A 24,218-nucleotide genomic window follows, 5' to 3' on the forward strand; every position below is an offset into this window, starting at 1 on the left:
ATTCGCTTAAAATGCATGTCAAACTTTTTATTTCAGCAATTAACAAAAAGTTACATCCAAAATTTAAAAACAATAACCAAATTAATGTCTTTTTAGTTTGAAAATGTTATGTCCAAATCTATTAACCATGCAATCTATTAAAAATAAAAAATAGTTAAGTGAAAAGTTATATATTTAAATACAAGAAATTTGAGAAATGAAAATTTTCATTTTTTTTTCTTCAAAATCTAAATATCCGAACCCGATCCGAAATAACCGAAACCGAACTTAAAATACCCGAACCCGACCCGAAGTACAGAAATACCCGAACGGGTTCTACACCTCTATACCGAAATATCCGAAAATCCGAAATACCCGATCCGAACCCGAACGGGTACCCGAACGCCCACCCCTATCTCTGCTACTTAAAACCCACGCATGCTTTAGTTCCACCAAATCTGGAAAACCAATAGATTCATTTTCTTTCTTCTGCAAAATCTCAAAGCTATCCAGAAAAAAACTCCCTTTGGACTCACTACCCAGATCTTGCCTAGATTTTCTCCATTCTTTTTTTTCTCAAAAAAGGTTGAAGCTTTTCTAGATTCCTTGAAGGTGGGTCTAAGCAATATATTTCAAAGATTTCTGATGAGCTCTCTAGTCAAAATAAATATGAAGTATCATTTGACAGTGATTCTTGAGTTCTTTCTATGATTATTTCATATAAAAACAAGAAAAAAGAAAACAGAGCTGGTTTATAGTTTTTGCAACCATGGAGATTCTGAGACCGGCGACGACGTCTCACGTGTCCGGTGGCAACTGGCTCATGGAGGAGACAGAGAGCAACGTCCCCTTGGCAGCTTCTCCCGATGCCGCCACGTGGACGGTAGCTGAGAACAAGGCGTTCGAGAATGCTCTGGCAGTTTACGACGACAACACTCCTGACCGGTGGCAGAAAGTAGCGGCGGCGATTCCGGGGAAGACCGTGAGTGACGTCATCAAACAGTATAACGACCTGGAAGCTGACCTCAGCAGCATCGAAGCCGGTTTAATCCCTGTTCCCGGTTACATCACCTCCCCTTTCACTCTTGACTGGACCGGCGACGGCGGATGTAACGGTTTCAAACCGGGTCATCCGGTTGGTAACAAACGGTTGCCGGCTGGTAGATCGCCGGAGTTGGAGCGGAAGAAAGGTGTTCCTTGGACGGAAGAAGAACACAAGTAAGCATCTGTCCTTTTCCGGTTTACTCCGAATTGAAATTAAACCAGATTTAAGATTATTTTATACAAATTTTCCACTATATTATAAGCATTCATCATTATGAAACCTGAATTGACCAAGTTACATCTTTATATTATTTGTAAATTGTAATGTATATAACTTTATTAAAATTATCTTTGGATTAAATATTTGTGACAATATATTCAGGCTATTTCTAATGGGTTTGAAGAAATACGGTAAAGGAGATTGGAGGAACATATCTAGAAACTTTGTGATAACGCGAACGCCAACACAAGTCGCTAGTCACGCCCAAAAATACTTTATCCGGCAACATTCCGGCGGCAAGGACAAGAGACGAGCAAGCATACACGACATAACCACTGTGAATCTCCAAGACGAAGCTTCTTTGGAGACCAACAAGAGCTCCATCGTTGCACGAGAGCAGCGTTCAAGACTAGCCGCGTTTCCGTGGAGCCAAACGAACAACAATGGAACGCATGCAGACACTTTCAACATAACGATTGGAAACGCTATTAGTGGCGTTCACTCTTATGGTCAGGCTCTGCTAGGGCCGTTTAACACCGCAGATTCTTGCTACGACGCGCAGAACACAATGTATCAGTTATAATGAGTGGTGATAGATCTCTAATTAAAGGGTGTGAGTTAGATTCTTAAATTTTTCATATGGACGGAACAATCGTATTTGAAAACTGTATAATAAACGTCCATTCGTTTTCACTGATTCCAAGTTCAAGTAGTTAGTAAAAGTTTCGTGAACCTAATATTTTTAGTTAATTTGTTAAATGTTAGTCTACTCAGCTACAACGTTAAGCCGTTAATGTTTTATTATAATGGTTTACACCTAAAGGCTTTCAAATGATTACAAGTTGCAAAAGAAAAAAGAACACATGATGTGAAGAAATGAAAAGCACAACATACAATGTTGTTGATGAAAAAAAAAAAATGAAAAGCACAACATACAATGTTGCTAACATCACACCGTCTGATATATGGAATAGTATGCGAGTGTTAGTTATTGATGAAAAACAATTAAAAAAAAAAAAGAAATTTATGTTATACAAGTTGCAGCAAAAGGTTCAAAAAGACACAAACTTAATTGGTCATCTCTAGTATTCAAATGTTGTCGTTTAATTATTGAATAACTTATGCATCATGCATTATGGTATTATTCAATATTGTTTGTCTCAATCAACCAAACTATGCATTGAATAACCACTTGAAGTTATAACAAATGTTTGAGAACAATGCAATCAATCTATTGACAATAATTTGTTATCCAGTTTTGTATCTCTGCATGACCAAAGATATATATCCTTACTAATTTATTTTGTTGATTGTTTGGGTTCAATTCTATCTATGGTTCAGTGCATTGTTTTGCTACAAATAACTACTAGGGATTCTGTAACTTTACCTCAAATTTGATATCTTATATATTAAAAGAGAAGTCACAACCTTGATTCATGTGTGATTTTTTTTTAAAATGGACTTAATGGACCTATTCCTAGAAAGTCATGTTACATTTAATATCTAATTTTATCATTTAAATTTTGGGCCTACAAGAAATTTTTATTGGGCTATCAATAATTAAATTTAAACAATAGATGATCAATTGGATTTATATATAGTATAAATAAAATAAATATAAATATTATCAAAAATTGTATATAAATATTTTCTCTAATTTTGTAATTAGTAATAAAATTAATGTTATTATACATTAATATATATATTTTATTATATATTAAATTTATTATACAAATAATCAGTTATCTTTTATAAAATGAAAAACATTATATCAAATTTTACTATTTTATAGTTATATCTATCATTTTAAAATAAAAAATTGTAATTAACTAAATATGATAAAATTATTTTAAATTGATAAATTAATATATTTTATTTTGACAAACATTAAAAATTTATGCTAGAAATATAATATGTTGGTAGAACGGGTTAACATTAGTAAATTAGATAATTCATGTATAAAATTAACTTATCTTAAACTTTTATATATATATATAGTTATTATCTTAAATGAATAAACATAAAAAAATACTGATAAAGGAAATCTAGCGCTTTGAATTACGGATCAGGATCATAATAGTTGAATAAAAATAATTTTAAAATATATATAATAAAAAATACCAAATATATGTGATGATTTGAAATAATCAATTAACTTACAGCATGAAAACTATCAAATTATTATATTTAAGATAGTTATATATAAACATTTAAATATATAAGTAACTTAAAAAATATATTCTAATTATGTAATATATATATATATAAACATGAAAATTAATACCCGCACAGTTGTGCGGGTCCAAATCTAGTTTACCTTTAAATGATAACCATTTTCAAAATACCTTAAATTTATTATGAAAAAGATAATATTAATCCTCTTAAATTATTTGTAAATATTTATAAATTATTTATAAAATATTATAAACCCAACCCCACACCTTAGATACAAAATCTTAAACAATAATCACTAAACTCAAATGGTAAGTATTTTTGATTAAATGTACTTTTAAAAAATGATATCCAACTTAGTTTATTTCAACTAATCTTTCAACAGATATTTTAATCATATAATACATAACTAGATTTTGACCCGTGCAACTGCACGGGTGTTTATTTTCACTTTTCTATACATAAATTATTGTTTTAGAACATAAGTGATATATATTTTTAATGTTAATCATATACTTAAATATTTATATAACTATTTCAAATACAATAATTTTATAATTTATATGTTATAATTAATTAGTTGTTTAAACCTTATGTATTTGCCACTTCTTATTATATACTTATCTTATTGTATTTACATTTAGTTATTAAGCAAATTAATATATTCATGAGAAAATATATTTAAAAAAATTATGCTAAATTCTGATTCGTATTTCAAAACTGGATTTCTTTTTACCAATATTTTTATGCTTATTCATTTTAGATAATTTATTATTGTATATATAAAAGTGTAAGATATGTTAATTTTTAGACATGTATTATATAGTTTGTTAATTTTAAGCCATTCTATCATCATATTATATTTTAAATAAATAGTTTATATTTATGAAAATAAAATTTATAAATTTATCAATTGAATATAATTTTATCATATTTATTTTAGTATAATAATTATATTTTAACATGATCATGACTATAAAAGTAGACAAAATAGGATATAATTTATTTATTTTCATTTCTAAACGATAACTTAAAATACATTAAGTTACTGTTTAAATATTACACAGATTTATTAGAATTTTTAAAATATAATATATAAATATATATTATATTTAAAATGAAAATATATTATGATTAAAGTAGTTACAAAGATTTTATATTATTAACTTTAAAGAAATACACGTTAATTTTTATACATGTATTATATAGTTTGATAATGTTAACCCATCTTACCAACATATTAGATTTTATTTTTGAACATAAATATTTTATAATTACGAAAATAAAATATATAAATATATAAATTTAATATAATTTTATTATATTTAGCTCAATATAATAATTTTAATTTAATATGATTGATTATGATTATATAATAACTAAAATATTATAGATTTTTTTATTTTTCTTTTTATATAACTGAATATATTAATGTGTATAATAATATTTTAAACTAATTTCGAAATTAGTGAAAATATTTAAATGTAATTTCGAAAATGAAGATCTTGTAAAAATCTTTTTAAACAGATTTGTTAGAATTTTAAAATAAATATATTTATATTTAAAATAAAAAGATATCAAAAGATACTATGATTAAAATATTTTAAAAATTATATTTATTATTAGTCTGAATTAAAATATAGTATGAATTTCTATGAATAGGTCCATTAGGTCCATTTTTAAAAAAATTACACATGAATCAAGGTTGTGATTTCTGTTTTAATATATAAGATTGCCCTGCGTTTTTCATTGATAATAACAGAAGCTAACAAAATAGTAATAAACATATATAAAAAAAATTATCTGATCTGTGTGTCTTCCGCAAAATAATAAACATTTGGTTATAAAAATGAATATGAACCTATTTGTCCCTCATAACTATGTCGAATATGAATTACGTGACTAACCTAAGTCTCTGTTTCTGTCTTTGTTGTCGTGGTCTCGGCCTTGTGCACTGCCCCCATTCACTTTCTTGGATTCTTCATCGTCTTCTTTAGAGACTAAACCAGTGTTATGGTGCATTGATTGTAAATCAAGCTCTAATTCCTTTTCCACAGCTTGTTCTATAACTTGCTCATCAGGTTTTAGTTTCTCTTCGTCATTCTTCTTATTAGCAGTTGAGTCCTTGGCTGATGCAGCAAATATATCTTCAGTAATATCTTGAGAGACTTTGTTTGGATAAATAGCATCATGCTCTGCTTGTTGGGTGATCTCTAATGTTCTTGCTGATATTCTTTCGAAAGAATCAGTACAGTGCTATTTAATAAATAAAAAAACAATTACAAAACTTGGAATCATAGGCCAACAATAGTACAAGAAAACACGCCGAATTCCGACGGAGATTCCGACGGACGACACAGCCGTCGGACACTTTGGACGGAATTCTGACCGATTTCCGACGAAAACAAAAAATCTGAAGTCGTCGGAATTCCGTCGGCTAATTCCGACGAATTTCCGAGAAAACATGGGTCGTCGGAATATTCCGACGACTTTTCGACGATATTCCGATAAACAATATAACCGTTGTAGTCGTCGAAAAGTCGTCGGAATATTCCGTCAAATTTCCGACGATATGCCGATGAAAAGATATAACCGTTACGGTCGTCGGTATTCCGTCGGTATTTTCCGACGAATTTCCGACGAACCAAGTGACCGTTGCCGACAAATAAATATGACCGTTTTATAGCCGTTCGAGATTGGAAAATACTGACGGAATTCCGACGGAATGCTTAATATCTGTCGGTATTCCGTCGGAAAGTCGTCGGATATCCGTAAGCAATTTCCTATAAATGCAACCCCTCCTCATTCATCTCATTCACACCTCATTCTCTCTTCTTTCTCTTTAGTCATAACAATTCCGTGAAAATCATGTCTTCAGGAGCTTATTATCGTTCGTGGATGGATAAACCTCATTTGGATCCCAACACTAATTTGCTTACGGAAGAATACGTTCAAGGAATTGGAGAATTCATGAGGCTTGTTCAACAGCAACCGGATGCAAAAAGTGGTATGTTAAGATGTCCCTGCTCTACTTGCAATAATAATAAGGTTATAAAAGAATTTGATGTTTGGACTCATTTGTATATGAAAGGGTTTTCACGTAATTATAAAGTTTGGTACCTTCATGGGGAAACTGGTTATGAATATGGTAGTACTAGCGAACCTCAGCCTGTTAGTGAACTTCAGCCTGATATTAGGTTAGAAGAACCTAGAACGGATATAGATTATGGTGTAGGTACTGAGCAGATGGTACATGATCATTATAGAGGGGAAGAACCAAATCCCGAATCTAGGAGATTTTTTGATATGTTAGATGCAGGAAAACAACCTTTGTATCAAAATTGTAGAGATGGTCATTCAGTCTTATCATCTGCAACTAGATTAATGGGTATTAAGACAGACTATAATTTGGCTGAAGAATGCATGGATGCGATTACTGATTTTGTCAAAGGTATTCTACCTGAGGATAACCTTGCACCGGGTTCATACTACGAGGTTCAGAAACTTGTAGCCGGTCTTCAACTACCGTACGAAGTGATAGATGTATGTATTGACAACTGCATGATCTACTGGAGAGCGGATGAGACACGAAATGTATGCAAATTTTGTGGGAAACCTCGTTATCAGGAGACGAGGGGAAGAGTTCCGATCCCGTTCAAAAGAATGTGGTATTTGCCTTTGACGGAAAGATTGAAGAGGTTGTATCAGTGTGAGCGCACAGCAAAAGCAATGAGATGGCATGCAGAGCATTCCACAAATGGTGAGATTAGACATCCTTCAGATGCGAAGGCTTGGAAACATTTCCAGTCAACATATCCAGAATTTGCGGAAGAGAGAAGAAATGTTTATCTTGGATTATCTACTGATGGTTTCAGCCCGTTTGGAAAGCATGGAAGACAGTATTCTCTATGGCCAGTTATCGTGAAGCCCGTTTGGAAAGCAAGGTGGCTCACACTAACAAGAAGACAGGTCAAATTCAGGATCCCGTGATCAAAGGTGTCGTTGATTTGGTGGAAGCTGAAATAGCAACTCAATCTCAGCCTCTCTCTGATGACGGCGATTCTACGGGAGCTTCAACCAACTTGTCCCTATTGCAAATAAATGAGATGGTTGAAAAGGTAATTTTTTTTATTAATATATTTTTTTATAATGTCGATTACTAATTTGTCTATATTTACTAACTTTAAATATTTTTGTAGGCGGTTCCTAAAAGGAAAGGAGGCCGTTTAGTTGGGTTGGCCCGCCGTGCTTCTTCGTATCCGGCGTCTTCTTCGCAAGCTCCGTATGCCGATCCCATGATTCTCGAGGAGCTACATGACAAAGATGAACGGATTGGGGCATTGGAGGAGCAGAACACCACTATCCTTTCGGAGAATGCCACTATCCGTTCGGAGAATGCCACTATCCTTGCTGAGCTGGCATCCCAGAAGAAGTTCAACGCCGAGATAATGCAGAAGCTAGATCGTTTGATGTCTTCGAGTTCTTAGTTTTTTTCAGCTTTTTAAAACTGTCTGAATGTTTTTTTCTTTCGTTTTGCATGAATTTTAAATTTTCTGAATGTTTTTTTTCTATTTCGGTTTGTATGAATTTAAATTCTATAATATTATTAGTTTTAAATTTCAGATTTTATTTATTTATTAATTAATTTTTCATATAAAAATATATATAAAAATGCAAAATTAATTCGTATTATTAAAATTGACATTTTCCGACGAACTAAGTTCTCGGTAAATACCGACGGAGTATGACTCGTCGGTAAATACCGACGGACTATGATTCGTCGGAACATACCGACGAATGGTGAGTCGTCGGAATTTACCGACGAATCGTAATCCGTCGGTATTTACCGACGAGTCATATTCCGTCGGTATTTACCGACGAATCAGACTCCGTCGGTATTTACCGAGAACTTAGTTCGTCGGAATCTTCGGAGGATCCGTCTCCGTCGGTATATAGTTTTTCCGATGAACTCTAGTCTCGTGTGTCCGCATCGGAATATTGTCGGAAGTTCGTCAGAATGTTATTTCTCGGTATTCGTCAGAAAGTCGTCGGAAATTCTGACGAAATTCCGACGAATTCTTTTTTTCCGACGAAATGATACCGACGAACGCCTTCGTCAGAAATGCGTCGGAATAGGCCTTTTCCGACGAACTTCCGACGATTTTGGCCATCAGAATCTCTTTGTTTTCTTGTAGTGTAGTGAAAGAAGCTTGTATTCAAAGATGATTAGAAAAATGGGTAAAACCTGTTGAGTCCATGGTTTTGAACCTTGTGAGTTATGAGTCCCTTCTGAAACTGTTGATTCTTCCTCAACATTCGTTATATTGTTGAAAACTTGGGCTGATTCACCACAAATATCTTTCGATAATCGTGAACTTTCTACTTCATTAGAGAGTGGATGTTCACTTGACTCATCCAATGCTGAGTTATTAGAGTCTTGAACTTGTAGAAGAAACAAATCACTACCATTTTCTGCATCTCCGTAGTTCTCAAGTAATTGTGAAGAATGGCTCGAAGATGCTTCCAAGACGTCGTCATGTGTTTTCTCTAGCTCAATTGGCTTTGCATACACATCAGTACTTTTACCTAATTCCAGACCGTTCTCTACCGTGGCCTCACTTTCTAGTAGTTTTGTAAGAACATGGGATGGAGAACTCTTCAAGTCACCTTGAAGTGCCTTATTTTCTGCTTGTATTGTTACCTCTTTCCTAAAATCATTTAACTCTGGTTCTTCTTCTTCTTCTTTTTCATTCTTCTCTCTTTCAAATGATTCTATATACGGAATGTCCAAAGAAGCATCCAATAAGCTCTGAGCTGCCTCATATTCCTTTCGGTTTGTGTTCTCATTCTTCATATGGATCTGATTTGTATCATACTCTCCTTGAATACTATTCAATATTTGGTCTTTCCGCTGGTGATCAATGAAATCTGAATCCATAATATTAGGAGATCCACAAAGATTATTATTTTCTAATGGTTGCACATCAGTAGCTTCCTCATCAAGAAACTTCTTCCTAGATGAATCTGGAGATACCTGGTCAACCAAATTCAATAGGTTCATACTCTCTGAGGTTCTCCCATCCACCGAGTCAAAGATTGTTTCAGGTTCTTCTGTTATAGACGACAATGACACGCTTGTATGGAAAAACAAACCTCTTGTTGGCTTAGAAACATCACTCATACTAGAAAATTTCGGGTCAAAATTCTCTTCAGCTTGACTTCTTGTATACATATCACCAGCTATTCTTGGGTGTTCTGCCACTGGTTTAGTCTCTAGCCAACTATTATCCTCTTTTGATTCAGATTGGCTAGAGACCCTCTTGGGTGACTCTTCACCGCGTATGACTTCTCTATCAATATCAGTATCATAAATATAGGACTCCCCGTCATTAGACCATTCATCGAGCCAATCAACCGTAGTAGGAGGTGAACCAATCTCTGAAACCTCCACTTGCATATCCGAGGCCATGGAGAATGTTCTACTGTGCGAATGTTCGCGTCTACGAGCATAAAACATATTGTTATCATCAATTTTTGGCGGTGCTAAGCCTCTAGGTAACGGGCTTGGGATGTTATTTCTTGCTTGATTCACAAGAAAACTAGGATAGTTATCCATGGTGTGGCTAATAGCTTCTCTGAGTTCTGCTTTGTTGAAACGGTTGTGTTCTGACTCACTTTCTTCTGAACAGCTTGAATCATCATCATCATCTTCATTGTTTGAATCTGTCTCATTATTCACTTCTAGCTTTCCACTCTCAACACATTTATTGTCATCTTCTATTGTATTTTGTTCATATTCATTCTCCAAATCTGTTGAAAACAAAAAAAAAAATCATTACTCATTGAGTATATACAAATAATAACTTTAAGAACATGTTACCTAAACGTTTCTTAGTAGTTGTGATGTCTGAAGTAGAAGCTGGGCTGTCCATACACTGAGCATGTTCTGGAGACAAAAGATCACCAAAGCGAGAGAAACTCTCATGACGAGAGAGGAACATATCTTTATGGTCTAAAAATGAAAACTCTTGATCAAAACTGTCTCCACTAAGAATAGGTCTTTCCTCTTGAGGATCATAAGGAATGTCAAAAGGATTTCTCGCTTGTAGCATCACGGAAGGTGCTGAGGATGGAACTTGTAATCCCATAACAGTACTATCATCATCTGATGGATAGTAGTTTCGACGTTTTTCAAAAGGGTTGTTGTTATTTTTCCCAGGAATGTTAATACGAAGGTTGTTGTTATGTGTAGGGCTAGCTGTTTCCTCAGCTTGAAGCTTATTATGTTGATGAAGAGCTAGTTTGAAGAGACGTTTTGTTCTTCTTCTTGCTACTAGACTCTCTAGTCTCCTATCTCTATCAATCTCTGAAACCCAATGTTCATTAGCATTGCTCATCTCCTCCCTCATCTCTTCTTTCTCTTCTTTGATCTTATTGCAAACCATTGGTTCTTCAACGTTAACATAAGACATTTGCGAATCTTCCTCACCAACAGACTTCTCATTGTCTTCTACAACTTCTGTTTCTATTGCTTTAGGAGACTCCTCGAAATGTGGTTTACGACCGAGAAGGTCATTGTAAAGAGAGGTCAAGATAACTTTGTCCTTCTCTTCCTCGCTTGTTTGTGAGTCCCATTCTTCAACTTGCATTCTAGCGTTTCGTCTAACACTTCTTTGTTGTCTTAAGTGACATCTAACACCATCCTTTTCTCCTCCACAACTCTTTGATCCTGAAGATGGAAAACTCAATCCCATCTTTTCTCGGGCATATACTACACCACAAGCAAGAACCGGCGAGGAGTATATCAGGAAGAAGAACAATGAAGGAAGGATGACGTATAGTGCAAGTAAAAACATGGAAACCCCTGACAAGACCGGGTGATTTCTCATGAATTTGATGCTTGTGTTCATTGAGAATCCAAGAACTTTCCATAATGTTGCACCGGTCTCCTTCACGTCAATACCCATTTTCCATACAATCACTATTCAGCAGACGTGATCCATAAGAAATCTATTGAAACATGATCAATATTTGGGTGTTTTCATTGCAAGATCTAGCAAAGAATGTAGCAGCATACAAAACGTTGATAAATGGGGTTTCTAAAGTTAGACAGATTTTATTGTCTGGAGATCCTCTGTTTCAGGTGGTTTTAATTTTCGCTTCATGCTTGTTTTGTATAAGAGGAAAAAACAATGACAAATTAGAAAAACAAATTTAGTTGTTGATAAAAAAACTAGTTTTTACTCAGAATATTTTTCATTCATTTATAAAACGGCCCAGCTTTAAAAAAATGTACAAATCTAATTTTCCAATATCTTAAGATCAGACAAGTAGATTTTAAAATTAAGAAAGTAAACAACACTTACAAATCAATAAAAATCTTATGTTAAGTTAAAATTTTATCAAAGCTTAAAATATAAATCATGAACAACCAACACAAAAAATTCTAGTAACTAAATTAATAAATAAGTTATATATATATTATTTAGCCAAAAACGAAAATTAATAGAATAATAACCCATATAATCCTATATACTATACCAAAAAGTTAGTGAATCTTAAGGAATAATATCATGATTTATTAGATTTTAATAAAGGAGGAAACGTATTTATTTGTAAGGTTGGGTGATCTAAAATTTTGACTGCAGTCTTGAAAATAATATGGGAATATATCTTTTTTGTAACTGAGGCTTATATTGGGAATATATCTTTTTTTTTAACTTATTAAGAATATATCTTCAAGCATAGGTTTTCGGAAATATTTTCTTGGATTAGATAATAGCTAAGTACTTGAAATGTGTATGGCATTTTGGATTAGCTCATATTTTTATCAGCTGAATCTTTCTCCTAGGTATTCTGATTTTCGAGACAGAAACTTTTATACGAGTCTGAATGTCTAATTTGCTATCAACATATATCATGCGACAAATAAAAGAAAATGAAAAACAATCTTTCGCAAGTGTGTTCTTCAAGTGTTCGACTCCAAGCAAACCCAATTTCTTGTAGTAGGCTAAACTACCATTGACCAAATCTTTATTCTCGAAGCAAAGATCTCATTGCTAGGCTCATTTCATATTAAATAAAGTATTTTATTTATAACTAAATATTGGATATTCGATGCTACAAAAAATCATAACTAAAGCCAAACGAGACAGTTAATTTGCTTTCGTGTTCTATTAGCCCAACCCAAACCATACACAAAATTCTTATCAACCCAAATTAAAAATGTCCCAACTACTTTCTCCTAATTGGAAAACAAATGCTTTTCTTGTTATAGCCTATGGTAAAAATATCTCTCATTTCTACATATAAAACACACCCCTCTCCTTCACCATATATATGTCTCGCACCAATCTCTCCATACAACAAAAAAAAATAGCCTAAACCCAAAAATGGAATCCCTAAACCCTATCTTAACCGGCTACGTCGTAGCCGCTCTATCGATCTACGCTATATGGTTCTACTTCCTCTCCCGGAAACTAACCGGTCCCAAAGTCTTACCTATCGTCGGAAGCCTACCGTATCTGATCGCTAACCGGAACCGAGTCCATGATTGGATCGCTGATAACCTCCGAGCCACTGGAGGTACGTACCAGACAAGCACTATGGTGATACCTTTCGTGGCCAAGAAGCAAGGTTTTTACACCGTGACGTGTCACCCCAAAAACGTCGAGCATATTCTTAAGACAAGGTTCGATAACTACCCGAAAGGTCCGATGTGGCGAGCTGCTTTCCACGATCTATTAGGACAAGGAATCTTCAACAGCGATGGTGACACATGGCTCATGCAACGTAAGACCGCAGCGCTTGAGTTCACTACTAGGACTCTTAGACAAGCCATGGCTCGATGGGTTAACGGGGCTATCAAGAACCGGTTGTGGCTTATATTAGACCAGGCGGTTAAGGACAACAAACCGGTTGATCTTCAAGATTTGTTTTTGAGGTTGACTTTTGACAACATTTGTGGTTTGACTTTTGGGAAAGATCCGGAGACGCTATCACCGGACCTCCCGGTGAATCCGTTCTCCGTCGCGTTTGACACGGCCACCGAGGCTACTCTAAAGAGGCTTCTCTATACCGGTTTCTTGTGGAGGATTCAGAAAGCCATGGGGATTGGTTCGGAGGATAAGCTCAAGAAGAGCCTTGAGATCGTTGAGACTTACATGAACGATGCAATAGACGCTCGGAAAAACTCTCCTTCCGATGATCTTTTGTCACGTTTCATGAAGAAACGTGACGTTAACGGTAACGTTCTTGCGACGGATGTTCTTCAGCGTATCGCGCTTAACTTTGTTCTTGCGGGTCGCGACACTTCTTCAGTGGCTCTGAGCTGGTTCTTTTGGCTCGTCATGAACAACTCTGAGGTGGAGAAGAAGATCGTTGACGAGTTATCGACGATTCTGAAGGAGACACGTGGTAGTGATCAGGGGAAGTGGGCGGAGAAGCCGTTGGAGTTCGACGAGGCAGATAGGCTCGTCTACCTCAAGGCTGCTTTAGCTGAAACGCTGCGTTTATACCCTTCTGTGCCTCAGGTGAAAATACAACCATTTAATTTTTGATTATTTCGTTCATAGGAATATTATTCGTAACGCATATGGCCAGGAGGGTTACGTAAAATTAACATAGTCATAACTAATTACTACTTTTTTAGGGTCATAACTAATTACTACGTAAATATTGACATGTTTCTAAATATATACATACTAAATATCTAAATTTGACTAGTTACATTAATTTTTCTTTAAGTAGAATATAAATTTTCTTTTAAGCTGAATATCACAATTCAACGATTTTATTTTTCTTACTCTTGGCTGCTAGCTAGTACTATATATCAAAAGACGGTTATAATCACATTTAACTTTTACTTAATTTGAATTATTGTTTACCAAAAGAACATGGCAAAATTTGATGCAAAACAATCATTAAATTTATTTTAGCTGTTTTTGTCACTCATATCGTAATAATTAGTAACGTTCCAAATGACCATGCAGGATTTCAAGTACGTCGTCGCCGACGACGTTTTGCCTGACGGAACTTTCGTGCCAAAAGGCTCGACGGTAACCTACTCGATTTACTCGATCGGACGAATGAAAACGATTTGGGGCCAAGACTGTCTCGAGTTCCGTCCAGAACGGTGGCTCACGGCCGAAGGTGACCGGTTCGAGACTCCTAATGATAGTTACAAGTTTGTAGCGTTTAACGCCGGACCAAGGACTTGCTTGGGAAAAGACTTGGCTTATCTCCAAATGAAGTCGGTGGCTTCAGCCGTTCTCCTCCGTTACCGGCTGTCTCCAGTTCCCGGTCATCGCGTCGAGCAGAAGATGTCGCTGTCGCTCTTCATGAAGAACGGGCTACATGTCTACTTGCAACCTCGTGGTGAGGTGGTTAGTGCGTGATTAATTTTAAGGATATGTTTGAGTTTGGAGAATATGTTTGTCATTTGAAGTTTAAATTGTTGTAAGCAACCTACTTTTCGTTTGTTTTACTCCAGTATAAGATACGTATTATAATATATATATATATATGCATTTTCTGTACCTTTGTTTGTTTGAGTTTGTTCAACTCTTTTTTGAATAAAAGTCTAGTGGTTACACTTTTAACTGAATTAGTGGACTTATTAGATTTGTGATAAAACAAAGTGGACTTGTTACACTAATACCAATTTCGTAACGTAAGTGAGAATCATTTTAGCACTAATCTCAAACTAAACAACCAGTAAATTACGTGAACAATATAAGTAAAAATGAAAGAAAAAGATCAAAAATGAAAAAGTATTCCACAACAAAGAAGCACATAAACCCTAATTATTTTGATACGAGAAGAAGCTTGTATCTTATGATCTAGGGAATTTTTTAAGAAAACAGATCATTAAACAAAAGAAGAGAAGATAGAGAATGATCATAATGATGATCGCATAGTATCATAATGATGATCGCATAGTATCACATGATCATGTTGGCAGCTAGAACAATGGGAAGGAGTTGTTGCTCCCTTGAGTAGAAGCAGAGATCATCTCTATCAGATCCATATCTCTCCTTTCGCTGGTGGAGTTAGCTTGAGGCACAAGCAACTCGTTATGGACTCCCTGCTCTACAGTGGTGGATGACGTGGAAGATGAGTAAGACGGAAAATAAGGGTCGGCGTAGGACGGCGTCGTACCATTCAACAAGTAAGACAAGTAGATATCAGACGCAAGGTGCGAAGTATTCGGAGGAACCGCAACCGGTGCCTGATCATGATGATGAGTCTGAACAACGTTGTGGGAGTTAGGGTTAGGGTTCTTGATCATGAACTCAGATGATGAAGACTGGTTCACTTCACCAGATGTTTGGCTCAAACCAATGTTGTCAAGAGAAGCCGGGTGGTTTTCAAAGATGTTTTGTAGGTAAACCAGCTCTTCATCATACGGATCGCCAAGGACCGATGATGCAGAATCTCCATCAGAATAGATCTGATCAAGATTCGGTGTAGAAAAAACACTGATGGAGTTCTCATTCTTGTTATCGTCATTGTCCTTGTTATTGTTGTCGATGCTTTTGATGTAGTCTTGGAGAATGCAAGGCCTTTTAGCTGGTGGAGAGAGATCGCTATCATTGTTATCAGCGTTTGCTTGGCGTTTCTTTTCGCGTTTTGAGTTTTGGCGTCGTTTAGTCGCGTTCCAATGATTCTTGATAGAGTTCTCGGTGCGTCCAGGTATGAGCTTGGCGATCTCTGCCCACTTGTTCCCGATTCTTGTGTGTGCTTCGACAAGAACCCTCTCTTCTTCTTCACTCCATCCATCTTTCTGGAAAGGCAAACGACAAAACACATAGAAAGAGAGAGACTTATGTTAGAACCCTAGATCTAGTAAAACTTACGTTACAAATAAAACCAAAAAGAAGCTATATTATAAATAGAGGGATATTAGGAAAAACACCTTGATATCAGGACGGAGATGATTATGCCATCTCTCACGACATTGTTTGCCTGCTCTTCCTTCAAGTTTTTCCGAGACTATTGCCCATTTCCTCTCCCCATGTTGCCTTACCAACCTGATCAACTTTCTATACATATGTTCGTGTTTACAAACGCATAACTATATAAACCTAGATTTTCATATATACGCATGAATCAATCTATATAAGAAAACATAAACATATATCTACCAGTAATATACCTGTCTTCTTCCGTTGTCCATTGCCCTTTAATAAGATTCTTGTATGGTCGCTTCTTCGTGATTGCATCTTTAACGACCATGCCCCCATTAGGGCTTCGGCCATGAACGACCAAGTGTTTCTCCTTCTTTGGACCAAACGTCGTGTTCTCTTTGTTATCGTTTACAATCTCAGTCACCGCTGTCCTTCTCACGATCGGTGGGTGTCGTTCTTTTGGACCCTTTTGTTTATTGGTACTCAAGGCATCATTGTTTTGGCCGTATAAAAACCTCTCTACGGCGGTCAACGGAGGCGCTGCTCCGTGGGCAATGCGCCGGTGCTCCATGGAAAAAAAAAAGAGAGAGAAGATTAATAGAATGGAGAGGAGAACACAAAGGAGTGAGTTTAGCTAGTAACAAGGAATATGAGAGAAGTTTAGCTAGTAAACTAAGGAATATAAACTCAATGAGCCATTAAATTCCATTAATTCTGATATTTTGTTTATAAATTAACGTTATAGTTCTCAATTTTTTTTAGTTTATACAAAATAAAAATTTATGTCTTTTAAGTCAAAAATAAAAAAGCTATATAAGAAAAACTACAAAATATGATAAATACAAAATATTGATATTTAATTGATTACTATATGTATCCATCCCTATTAGTCACTAAATTTCATATCAATATTTCTCCAAAATCCTTCCAATTATATATATATACTCTATATGACGCCTTTATTTTTTTGAAGAATATAAGTCGATTATATAATAATATCCAACAATTTTCTAAAGATTACTTGTTTGGCAACAAACTCATTATTTTATTTTTTTTGGGTATCAAACTCATTAATTTTTGTCAGTCTTTAATTTCATTTTTCAATATAAGCAACACATTTCCACTAAAAGATAATATCTAAATAGCAAAGACTGATAATAATATAATTAGCTAGTCAACAAGGTGTAATATGTGTCAAATGGAAGTTAAGAGGAGGGATGAAAAGGCGGGAAGGATTAGTGAATTAATCTTTAGCTAAGTAGTAATTATCTAACAAATATTTATATCCCGAAAGACCATCAGTGGTAGTCTAAATTATTTTGTAAATGTGTAACTGGCGAAGTAGTAGATGGAGAGACCCATTAATGGTAATCTAAATGCCGCCAAATGAAAACATAGAATATAGTTATGCAAGAAATTAATTATTAGTTGACTACAATTGTTTATATTAAATGCTTTTGAGTAACGTACTCTTAAACATAAATTTTCAATAATGCCTTACTTATAACTATACCTTTTAATCCGAAAAAGAAATACCTTCTAAATTAAGATATGTTTTTTTCTGACAAAGAAAAGAGAAATACCTGCAAACTAATGTTTTTTCAATAAAGCTGTGATTCGGGTGTTGTCCTTTCTTACTAGATGTTTCTTCTAATTAGACGAGCTTAATTAAAGAGAACAGCAACAAATAATATACATATATATATATATAATATATCCATAAATTATTTATAATTTACGGCAACATTTGTTTATTATATATACATTACTAAACCATTGAAGAGAGATAAACCATAAAACCAAAAAAACTAATATGGTCCGACATATCGGTTTTTGAGGATATACATATACATATTTGTCTATGTATAACGTTTGGTTCTAACTGTTAGCAGTATAGGGATGTCAGAAAAAAAACCTGTATAGCAGTATAGCTATGGTGCTGATGGGTCATGAGAATCACTGAGATGGAGATTCAGCAGGCAAATTTCAATGGCAAGTACTTCGCAACTATAGCCAAGAAGCTCAGGAAGCGGTCTCCAGTATAGAATCGAATCGTGAACTGTAAGTTTCATGTACTAATCAACCTGTAAAATAAACTTCACATTTACAGAGAAAAACATCTGTGTAGCTAATGATCAACGAATCTTATCTACCAAAGATTCGTGCTACAACTGTGAAACTATTGACCATGCAAAGTCATTACCACTATAAAAATGTCCCTCCATAAGATTAGTTTTCGATTTTCTTTCTTTTCCTTTCTAACAACCTATAAGTTGTGAACCTTTGTTTCAGCTCCTTAGATGATAGACCATAACAAGATAAACTGCCATAGAATTAGGACGTTAACTGGCAACATTTCGTATTTTAGTTTTCGGTTTTAAAACTTCAGAACTTCTCATCTCAACTAATCTTAACTTTTGAAAATTTCGTTTAGTTAGAACCTTGAGAAAATAGTTTTAACCTTATTACGACATTTAGTAGAAGAGGTATAACAGTTGTTTTACCACCATGGTTGTGCATGCAGTCCACAATGTCTGATCTTAATAATTGAATAGGCTAGCAAGTAACAACCATGGTTTGATTGTGAATAAACACTTCTTGAAGAAAACGGTTTATGTTCGTAATGGGAACCACAAACCAAATGCACAAAAAGCATACAGGCAGTTGAACTTTCCCAAGAAAATACGGTAAAAGAAACAGAGTTTGTTTAAAAAGACAATGACTCCTACTACTTCTTGCTAACTTCTAATAAATAGATACATGTAAAGATTCACCAGACCCGGTTTTACACCCCTTTTTTTTCCTTCTTTCACCTAACATGGCAATCGTAAGGAGAAGAGGCAAACGCTTGGTCTGGAACCACCAGTGGTAACTTCTCTATATACACAAACAACCTTCTCTGATTCTCTCTAGCGATCACAGAGGGATTCACCGTATCTGTGCCTTCCAAGAACATCCAGAGATCACCAGAATCCACTCTCTTAAGACTGTCTCTACAGAAAGGGCATGACTGTGACCTCCCTCTCCTACGAATAAATAAACATTCCCCTTTCTTCATAAAAAAAAAACAGAACACTTCGAGAAGCTCTTTAGTGACTGACTTACCAATCGCGATAGCATTTGATGCACAGAGAGTGAGTACAGTTTGGCAGCACGACCAAGCTGTTCATCTCCATGCAGATTCCACATTCTTCTTCCCTCTCCATCTCAATCTCCGAGAGCTCACACTTTTTGCTCTCATCCTTCCTTCTGTACCGCATGTTGCACACCTCTCTTTGCTTCCGGTCTTCGAGGTCTGTGATTCCCCTTTGCAGTTGCAACAAGGACGGGAATATAACAGCTACAAAAGAAAAGAAGAGCATAAACATAAACATTATTAACCTTACATTGGTGCAAAGCAAAACACATACCGTAGAACTCTCTGATACTGGCTTTCCTTTCGTAAACCGACATTGTGGTTTTCCCATCCGCATAAGTCTGAACCAAAACATAGCTCAAAGAGTTAATCAAACAATCAAGAAGTAGAACATGGTGAATGTAGTAAACTAAAAGGAGGGAAAGAAGTACCATATAGATAAGGACTCTGAGCAAGCCGAGGGAACCAGCGAGGTGACAATCAGTCCATTGTACAAGGAAAAGAAAAAACTGAGCAGCTGGACTGTATGATAGTCTCATCTGCACACGTGCTCCATCCTTATCCCGCGGGTAATCCAAAGCTCTGTACATTCATTTTGAATAAGTCACTACCAACAATAGATATATTTATTTGGTCAAGGCATCAAAACATGCAAGTATGCATGTAGGGGTATAACAAGTAATAAGATGGATGACACAGCACACAAACAAAGCTGATGCAGCTCAGACATGGATCGGTTCTAATAAAACATTAATGATTTAGCTACAAAAAAAAAAAGTCACTGAGATGTTCAGCTTCAAGTCAACTTAGTTATGAACAAAGAATATCAAGACACAGCTGATGAGCTAAAACAGTTAGTATTGTACATAAAACCCTAAACTTAGTGATCAACTGAATAAACCAGAAAACATAATTACTCCACCACATAACCAAGCAACAGAATCTGAAAATTTTCTCGCAGATTTCAATTCAAACAAAAAGGAACTCTTACATGCAAACCAAACAGAGGAGAAATAAAAAAAAAAGGAATAACTTAGCTTGGACCTGACATAAGCTAAAAGGGAAAAAGATCGAGACTTTCAGAATCAAGAAAAAAACAGAGGAATCGAGGGTATTTACAGAGTGTTAGCGTGTTGAATATCGGCTTCAAGAGCTTTAAGAGAGTCCTTGAAAGACAGTTTAGCAGCAGCCATGGCAAGAGTGAATTTCCCGGGAAACAATAACTCCCATCAAACGAACACAGAGAGAGAGAAGAGGATCAAGAAGTGTTTCTCAAATCAAATACCACACAAAAAGGAAAAGACTTTCAATGGTTTTTTTTTTTATCTTTATTGGAGTTAGATGTTTCACCCAATCCGATGATCAAAGTTTTAGGGATAATGAAGACAGAGAAAAAAAGGAAAAGTGGCGTTTTTGTAAATATTATCTTTCTCTTATTTAGCGCTAATCGGTTACGACGCTTCTCTCGAAGTTGCTTTTTCGAGAAAAGTCGCGAATTGCAAAGTGTATTGACGGTTATGCCCTTATTTTCGATAGTGGTGGGTTCATTATCTTGTTTTGGGCACTACCCATGGTTTTTCGTCAGTTTCCATCACAGGGGTTGCCACTTGTCAATTTTAAAATATATATGACATACATTATGGTTGTCCTTACAAAAATATTTGACACATGTATGATCAGTGAGTTAATAGCACTTAACTAATAATTTTTTATTTTTTTTAAACTATACTATAAGTATTGATAAACTATTATTTTGATTTGAAATTCAAATCTGTGTAAAAACACTAATAATCTTTAAATCAAATCACTAGTTCTTAAAATAAATGTAATCAACTTTTTAATTTTAGTTTAGATTCGATTAATTAACTTAAATCATCTAATATCCCAATTACAGTATTGCGACTATATTAATTTTTGTATTTTTTAATAATCAAGGTCAAGGTCAACGTTGAGCCTACTTTGAGGTGAACAAGGAGTCTACATTTGCAATAAAATCTTTTAAATGGGCTTCGTTTTGGGCCTATAATCTTTGACAACTACGATCATATATCTATCCCGACGGAGATCGATTTTTGCAATAAAATCTTTTAAACAAACATGTTACTTATAGGGCAGAAGGTGTTTGAGTGGGATCAAACCCGCTAAGAAGTGAACTTGTAGATAACCTTGCCGCCCAATGTTCACCCAAAGGCGTTCCACTGCAAAATCCAGTCGATGCATCTCGAAGTTGGCATCAAAGGCAACCCTCCTTATCTCAATGTTTGTTTCCTTTTTACTATCTTACTTGGTAGATTGAATCTATATCAAAATATAATTACTTTGCCACATACGAGCCATGTCGTATCACATTGATTGTTTTCCATGTTCAAGCGCTCTTTCTTTTTTCTCTTGTCTCTCTCAAGTAGTACATCTTTTATGCTTATGGATGAACAACCTGCATAGAGCTGCTTTAATAGTTAACATAAAGTGTAAGCTGTGGTGGCTGTTGGTGATGAAATTGCTTACTCTTTAGTCACCGGATTCTTTCGATTTGGAAACACATTGAGCAAATGAACATTGGCTAGTATACCGAACACATGTGTGCTTTAACGTCTGTGACCTCTTGTTTTGGTTCTAATTGTATTCATGGCTCCTGTTCTACTTAGTAGGGAGCTGAATAACAGAATAAGGCGCCCGTCGATCTTTCGCGCGCCACATATCATAAAACAGAGAAGGAACTAATCTGAAGTAGTTACGTATAAGCTTTTGTCTCTTCCTCTTCTTTTCACTTTCGTTACCTTCTTCTTAAGCTAACCTTTCTCCAAGATCCTCTGCGGCGTGGTGGCTGTGGACGTTCAATCCCTGATCAGAGTTTTTCGATCCTGTCGACGGAGAAGTGAAGCTGGTGAGCTTGAAAGAAAGTGGGTTTCATCATGTCTTGGATAGAGACGGGTTCTTGAAAGCTTCGTCAGAGGAAGCTCTTTTCATGGATGTTGAGGAGATGAAGGAGTTGTGTTGTGTGGTGGTGACTAACGTTGAAAAAGGGTGTAGGATTGATCGTGAGGATGATGAAACGGTGGTGATACCTCCGTTTAATGCGAAGCAGGTGGATCCTACGGGAGCCGGAGACAGCTTCCTTGGAGGTTTGGTGGTTGGTCTTGTGGAGGGTTTGGATGTTCCTGATGCTGCTTTGTTAGGGAACCTCTTTGGTTCTTTAACTGTTGAGCATTTTGGTCAGCCCAAGTTCGATTTGATGATGCTTCAGGTTTGTTTTTATTTTATATTTTTTGTGTGGTGATGCTCTGAAAGTATTGGTTTGTATCTATCATAGAGCTATCAAGATACGGGATAGTAGCAGTTGTATCTTGTAGCTTACTTTAATCAATATAGAGTGAAACCCAAAATTCGTCACTTTTCATATGTTATTCACGTTTTCGTGTGTTCCATGTCTATTGTGTTTCTTCCATGATGCAGAGGGTAAAGGATGAGGTGCATAGAATGAAGAAGCAATGTAATGGCCACTCATCTGATCATGACGACTTTCATGCGCGTATAACTCCAGCCCGGTTTCAAGACTCTTTACTTCAAGCAAAGTTACTGCTCAATGGTCACTCATGTGACCGCCGGTGATAATTGGTTCTTGTGAGAATCACCTTTTGATTACTAACAACGCTTTTCTGAGTTTTGTATGCTTTCTACACGTTTATGAATTTTGGAAATTTTGTTTACTGTACAAAAGCGATGCCTAGCGACTAGCGTTTCGTCGTGGCAGCCAATGCAGGAGGTTTATTAGCAAGTTTCCATTTTAATTTGAGATGAAAAGTTAGATTGAAAAAAAGTTTGGAGGAGTTGATCTAATAAGAGATTAAATAATATAAACAGACAATTCATGCTTAACAGATTATTGAATTTATATCAATATTATAAGTTAGTTTTTATTATTCTTTTAGAAATAATCCGCTAGCTATACAATATTTTAATACTTTTGATTTTTTTAGTGTTGTGAAAGTTTTCTAGTCAAATCAACTTAAAGTAAAATGCAAATATGCAACTGAAGTTAAAAGTAATCAAAGACGACAAAAAATTGGTAATCCATCTTTTGTTTACTTTTTTCACTGTTTGCAAATATTGGTAAACATTTAATGCAAATTGCTCATTAAATGTTTTGACTAATACCCAAATCGATTTCCTTCCCCACGAAATCTAAATTCGAAAACTCCACAGCCTTATAAATCTAAATCGAAAGATAATATATAATTATAACCGGAAAAAATTTCTAAAATATCTATTTTTAAGTTTTTGTCACAAAAATAATCATCAATGAATAAAATGACCAAAATAAGTTTTATTAAAAGATAAAAATATTTTTTTCTAGGGTTAACTAATCTAGATTTATGATTTAGAGTTAAAGGATGAAGTTTTGGAGATATTGTTTCTAAATTTTTAAAATAAATATTAAAATTTTCAAAATAAAAATAAGTTATTTTAGTCATTTTCTTTTTTTGATGGTTATTTTTGTGATAAAAATTTTAAAATGACTATTTGAAAAAATTAACCTTGTAGCTATATGATATTCACTCTTAATTTTTTTTGTTAACTTTTGAAATTGGTAAAAATAATTCAAGTTGGAAAAGAAGATATGATGAAAAGGAAATCAAACCTGGGAAAGTCAACTAAAGAATATCACGGTTCTGTTTTTCATATTTCGCCCGTCATCAGTTAGTTTTAAATTGGTCCATTTAGACCGGTCAATAGGCGCAACCAGGAAGCAAACCGGTCG

At 35.0% G+C, this 24,218-nt stretch overlaps 5 protein-coding genes and 1 pseudogene across 5 annotated transcripts; 3 read left to right on the forward strand and 3 right to left on the reverse strand.

The window, feature by feature from the left end:
- Positions 1-429: 429 nt before the first annotated feature.
- Positions 430-1,940, forward strand: LOC125575590 (transcription factor DIVARICATA-like). The gene is made up of 3 exons (XM_048772475.1): positions 430-591; positions 738-1,197; positions 1,406-1,940. The coding sequence occupies exons 2-3, from the start codon at positions 749-751 to the stop codon at positions 1,824-1,826; spliced, it is 870 nt and encodes a 289-aa protein (XP_048628432.1). The 5' UTR covers positions 430-591; positions 738-748; the 3' UTR covers positions 1,827-1,940.
- A 3,377-nt stretch (positions 1,941-5,317) lies between these two features.
- LOC106441572 lies at positions 5,318-12,350 on the reverse strand. Its single transcript, XM_048765016.1, has 3 exons — positions 10,296-12,350; positions 8,661-10,225; positions 5,318-5,671 (listed from the first exon to the last, which is right to left on the reverse strand). Exons 1-3 carry the CDS (start codon positions 11,380-11,382, stop codon positions 5,318-5,320), a joined length of 3,006 nt encoding a protein of 1,001 aa, XP_048620973.1. The 5' UTR covers positions 11,383-12,350.
- A 240-nt stretch (positions 12,351-12,590) lies between these two features.
- LOC106436003 (cytochrome P450 86A1) lies at positions 12,591-14,927 on the forward strand. Its single transcript, XM_013876954.3, has 2 exons — positions 12,591-13,947; positions 14,407-14,927. The coding sequence occupies exons 1-2, from the start codon at positions 12,808-12,810 to the stop codon at positions 14,809-14,811; spliced, it is 1,545 nt and encodes a 514-aa protein (XP_013732408.1). The 5' UTR covers positions 12,591-12,807; the 3' UTR covers positions 14,812-14,927.
- Positions 14,928-15,228: 301 nt separating this feature from the next.
- On the reverse strand, positions 15,229-18,006 carry LOC106443251 (transcription factor MYB119). The gene is made up of 3 exons (XM_013884823.2): positions 16,572-18,006; positions 16,332-16,458; positions 15,229-16,199 (listed from the first exon to the last, which is right to left on the reverse strand). The coding sequence occupies exons 1-3, from the start codon at positions 16,892-16,894 to the stop codon at positions 15,378-15,380; spliced, it is 1,272 nt and encodes a 423-aa protein (XP_013740277.1). The 5' UTR covers positions 16,895-18,006; the 3' UTR covers positions 15,229-15,377.
- An 893-nt stretch (positions 18,007-18,899) lies between these two features.
- LOC106435995 (E3 ubiquitin-protein ligase AIRP2) lies at positions 18,900-20,871 on the reverse strand. The gene is made up of 5 exons (XM_013876943.3): positions 20,579-20,871; positions 19,891-20,041; positions 19,734-19,800; positions 19,429-19,663; positions 18,900-19,349 (listed from the first exon to the last, which is right to left on the reverse strand). Exons 1-5 carry the CDS (start codon positions 20,650-20,652, stop codon positions 19,133-19,135), a joined length of 744 nt encoding a protein of 247 aa, XP_013732397.2. The 5' UTR covers positions 20,653-20,871; the 3' UTR covers positions 18,900-19,132.
- Positions 20,872-21,673: 802 nt separating this feature from the next.
- LOC106383694 lies at positions 21,674-23,381 on the forward strand (annotated as a pseudogene).
- Positions 23,382-24,218: the final 837 nt, after the last annotated feature.

The sequence above is a fragment of the Brassica napus genome, chromosome A3 (assembly GCF_020379485.1).
Source record: "Brassica napus cultivar Da-Ae chromosome A3, Da-Ae, whole genome shotgun sequence".
NCBI lineage: Eukaryota > Viridiplantae > Streptophyta > Magnoliopsida > Brassicales > Brassicaceae > Brassica > Brassica napus.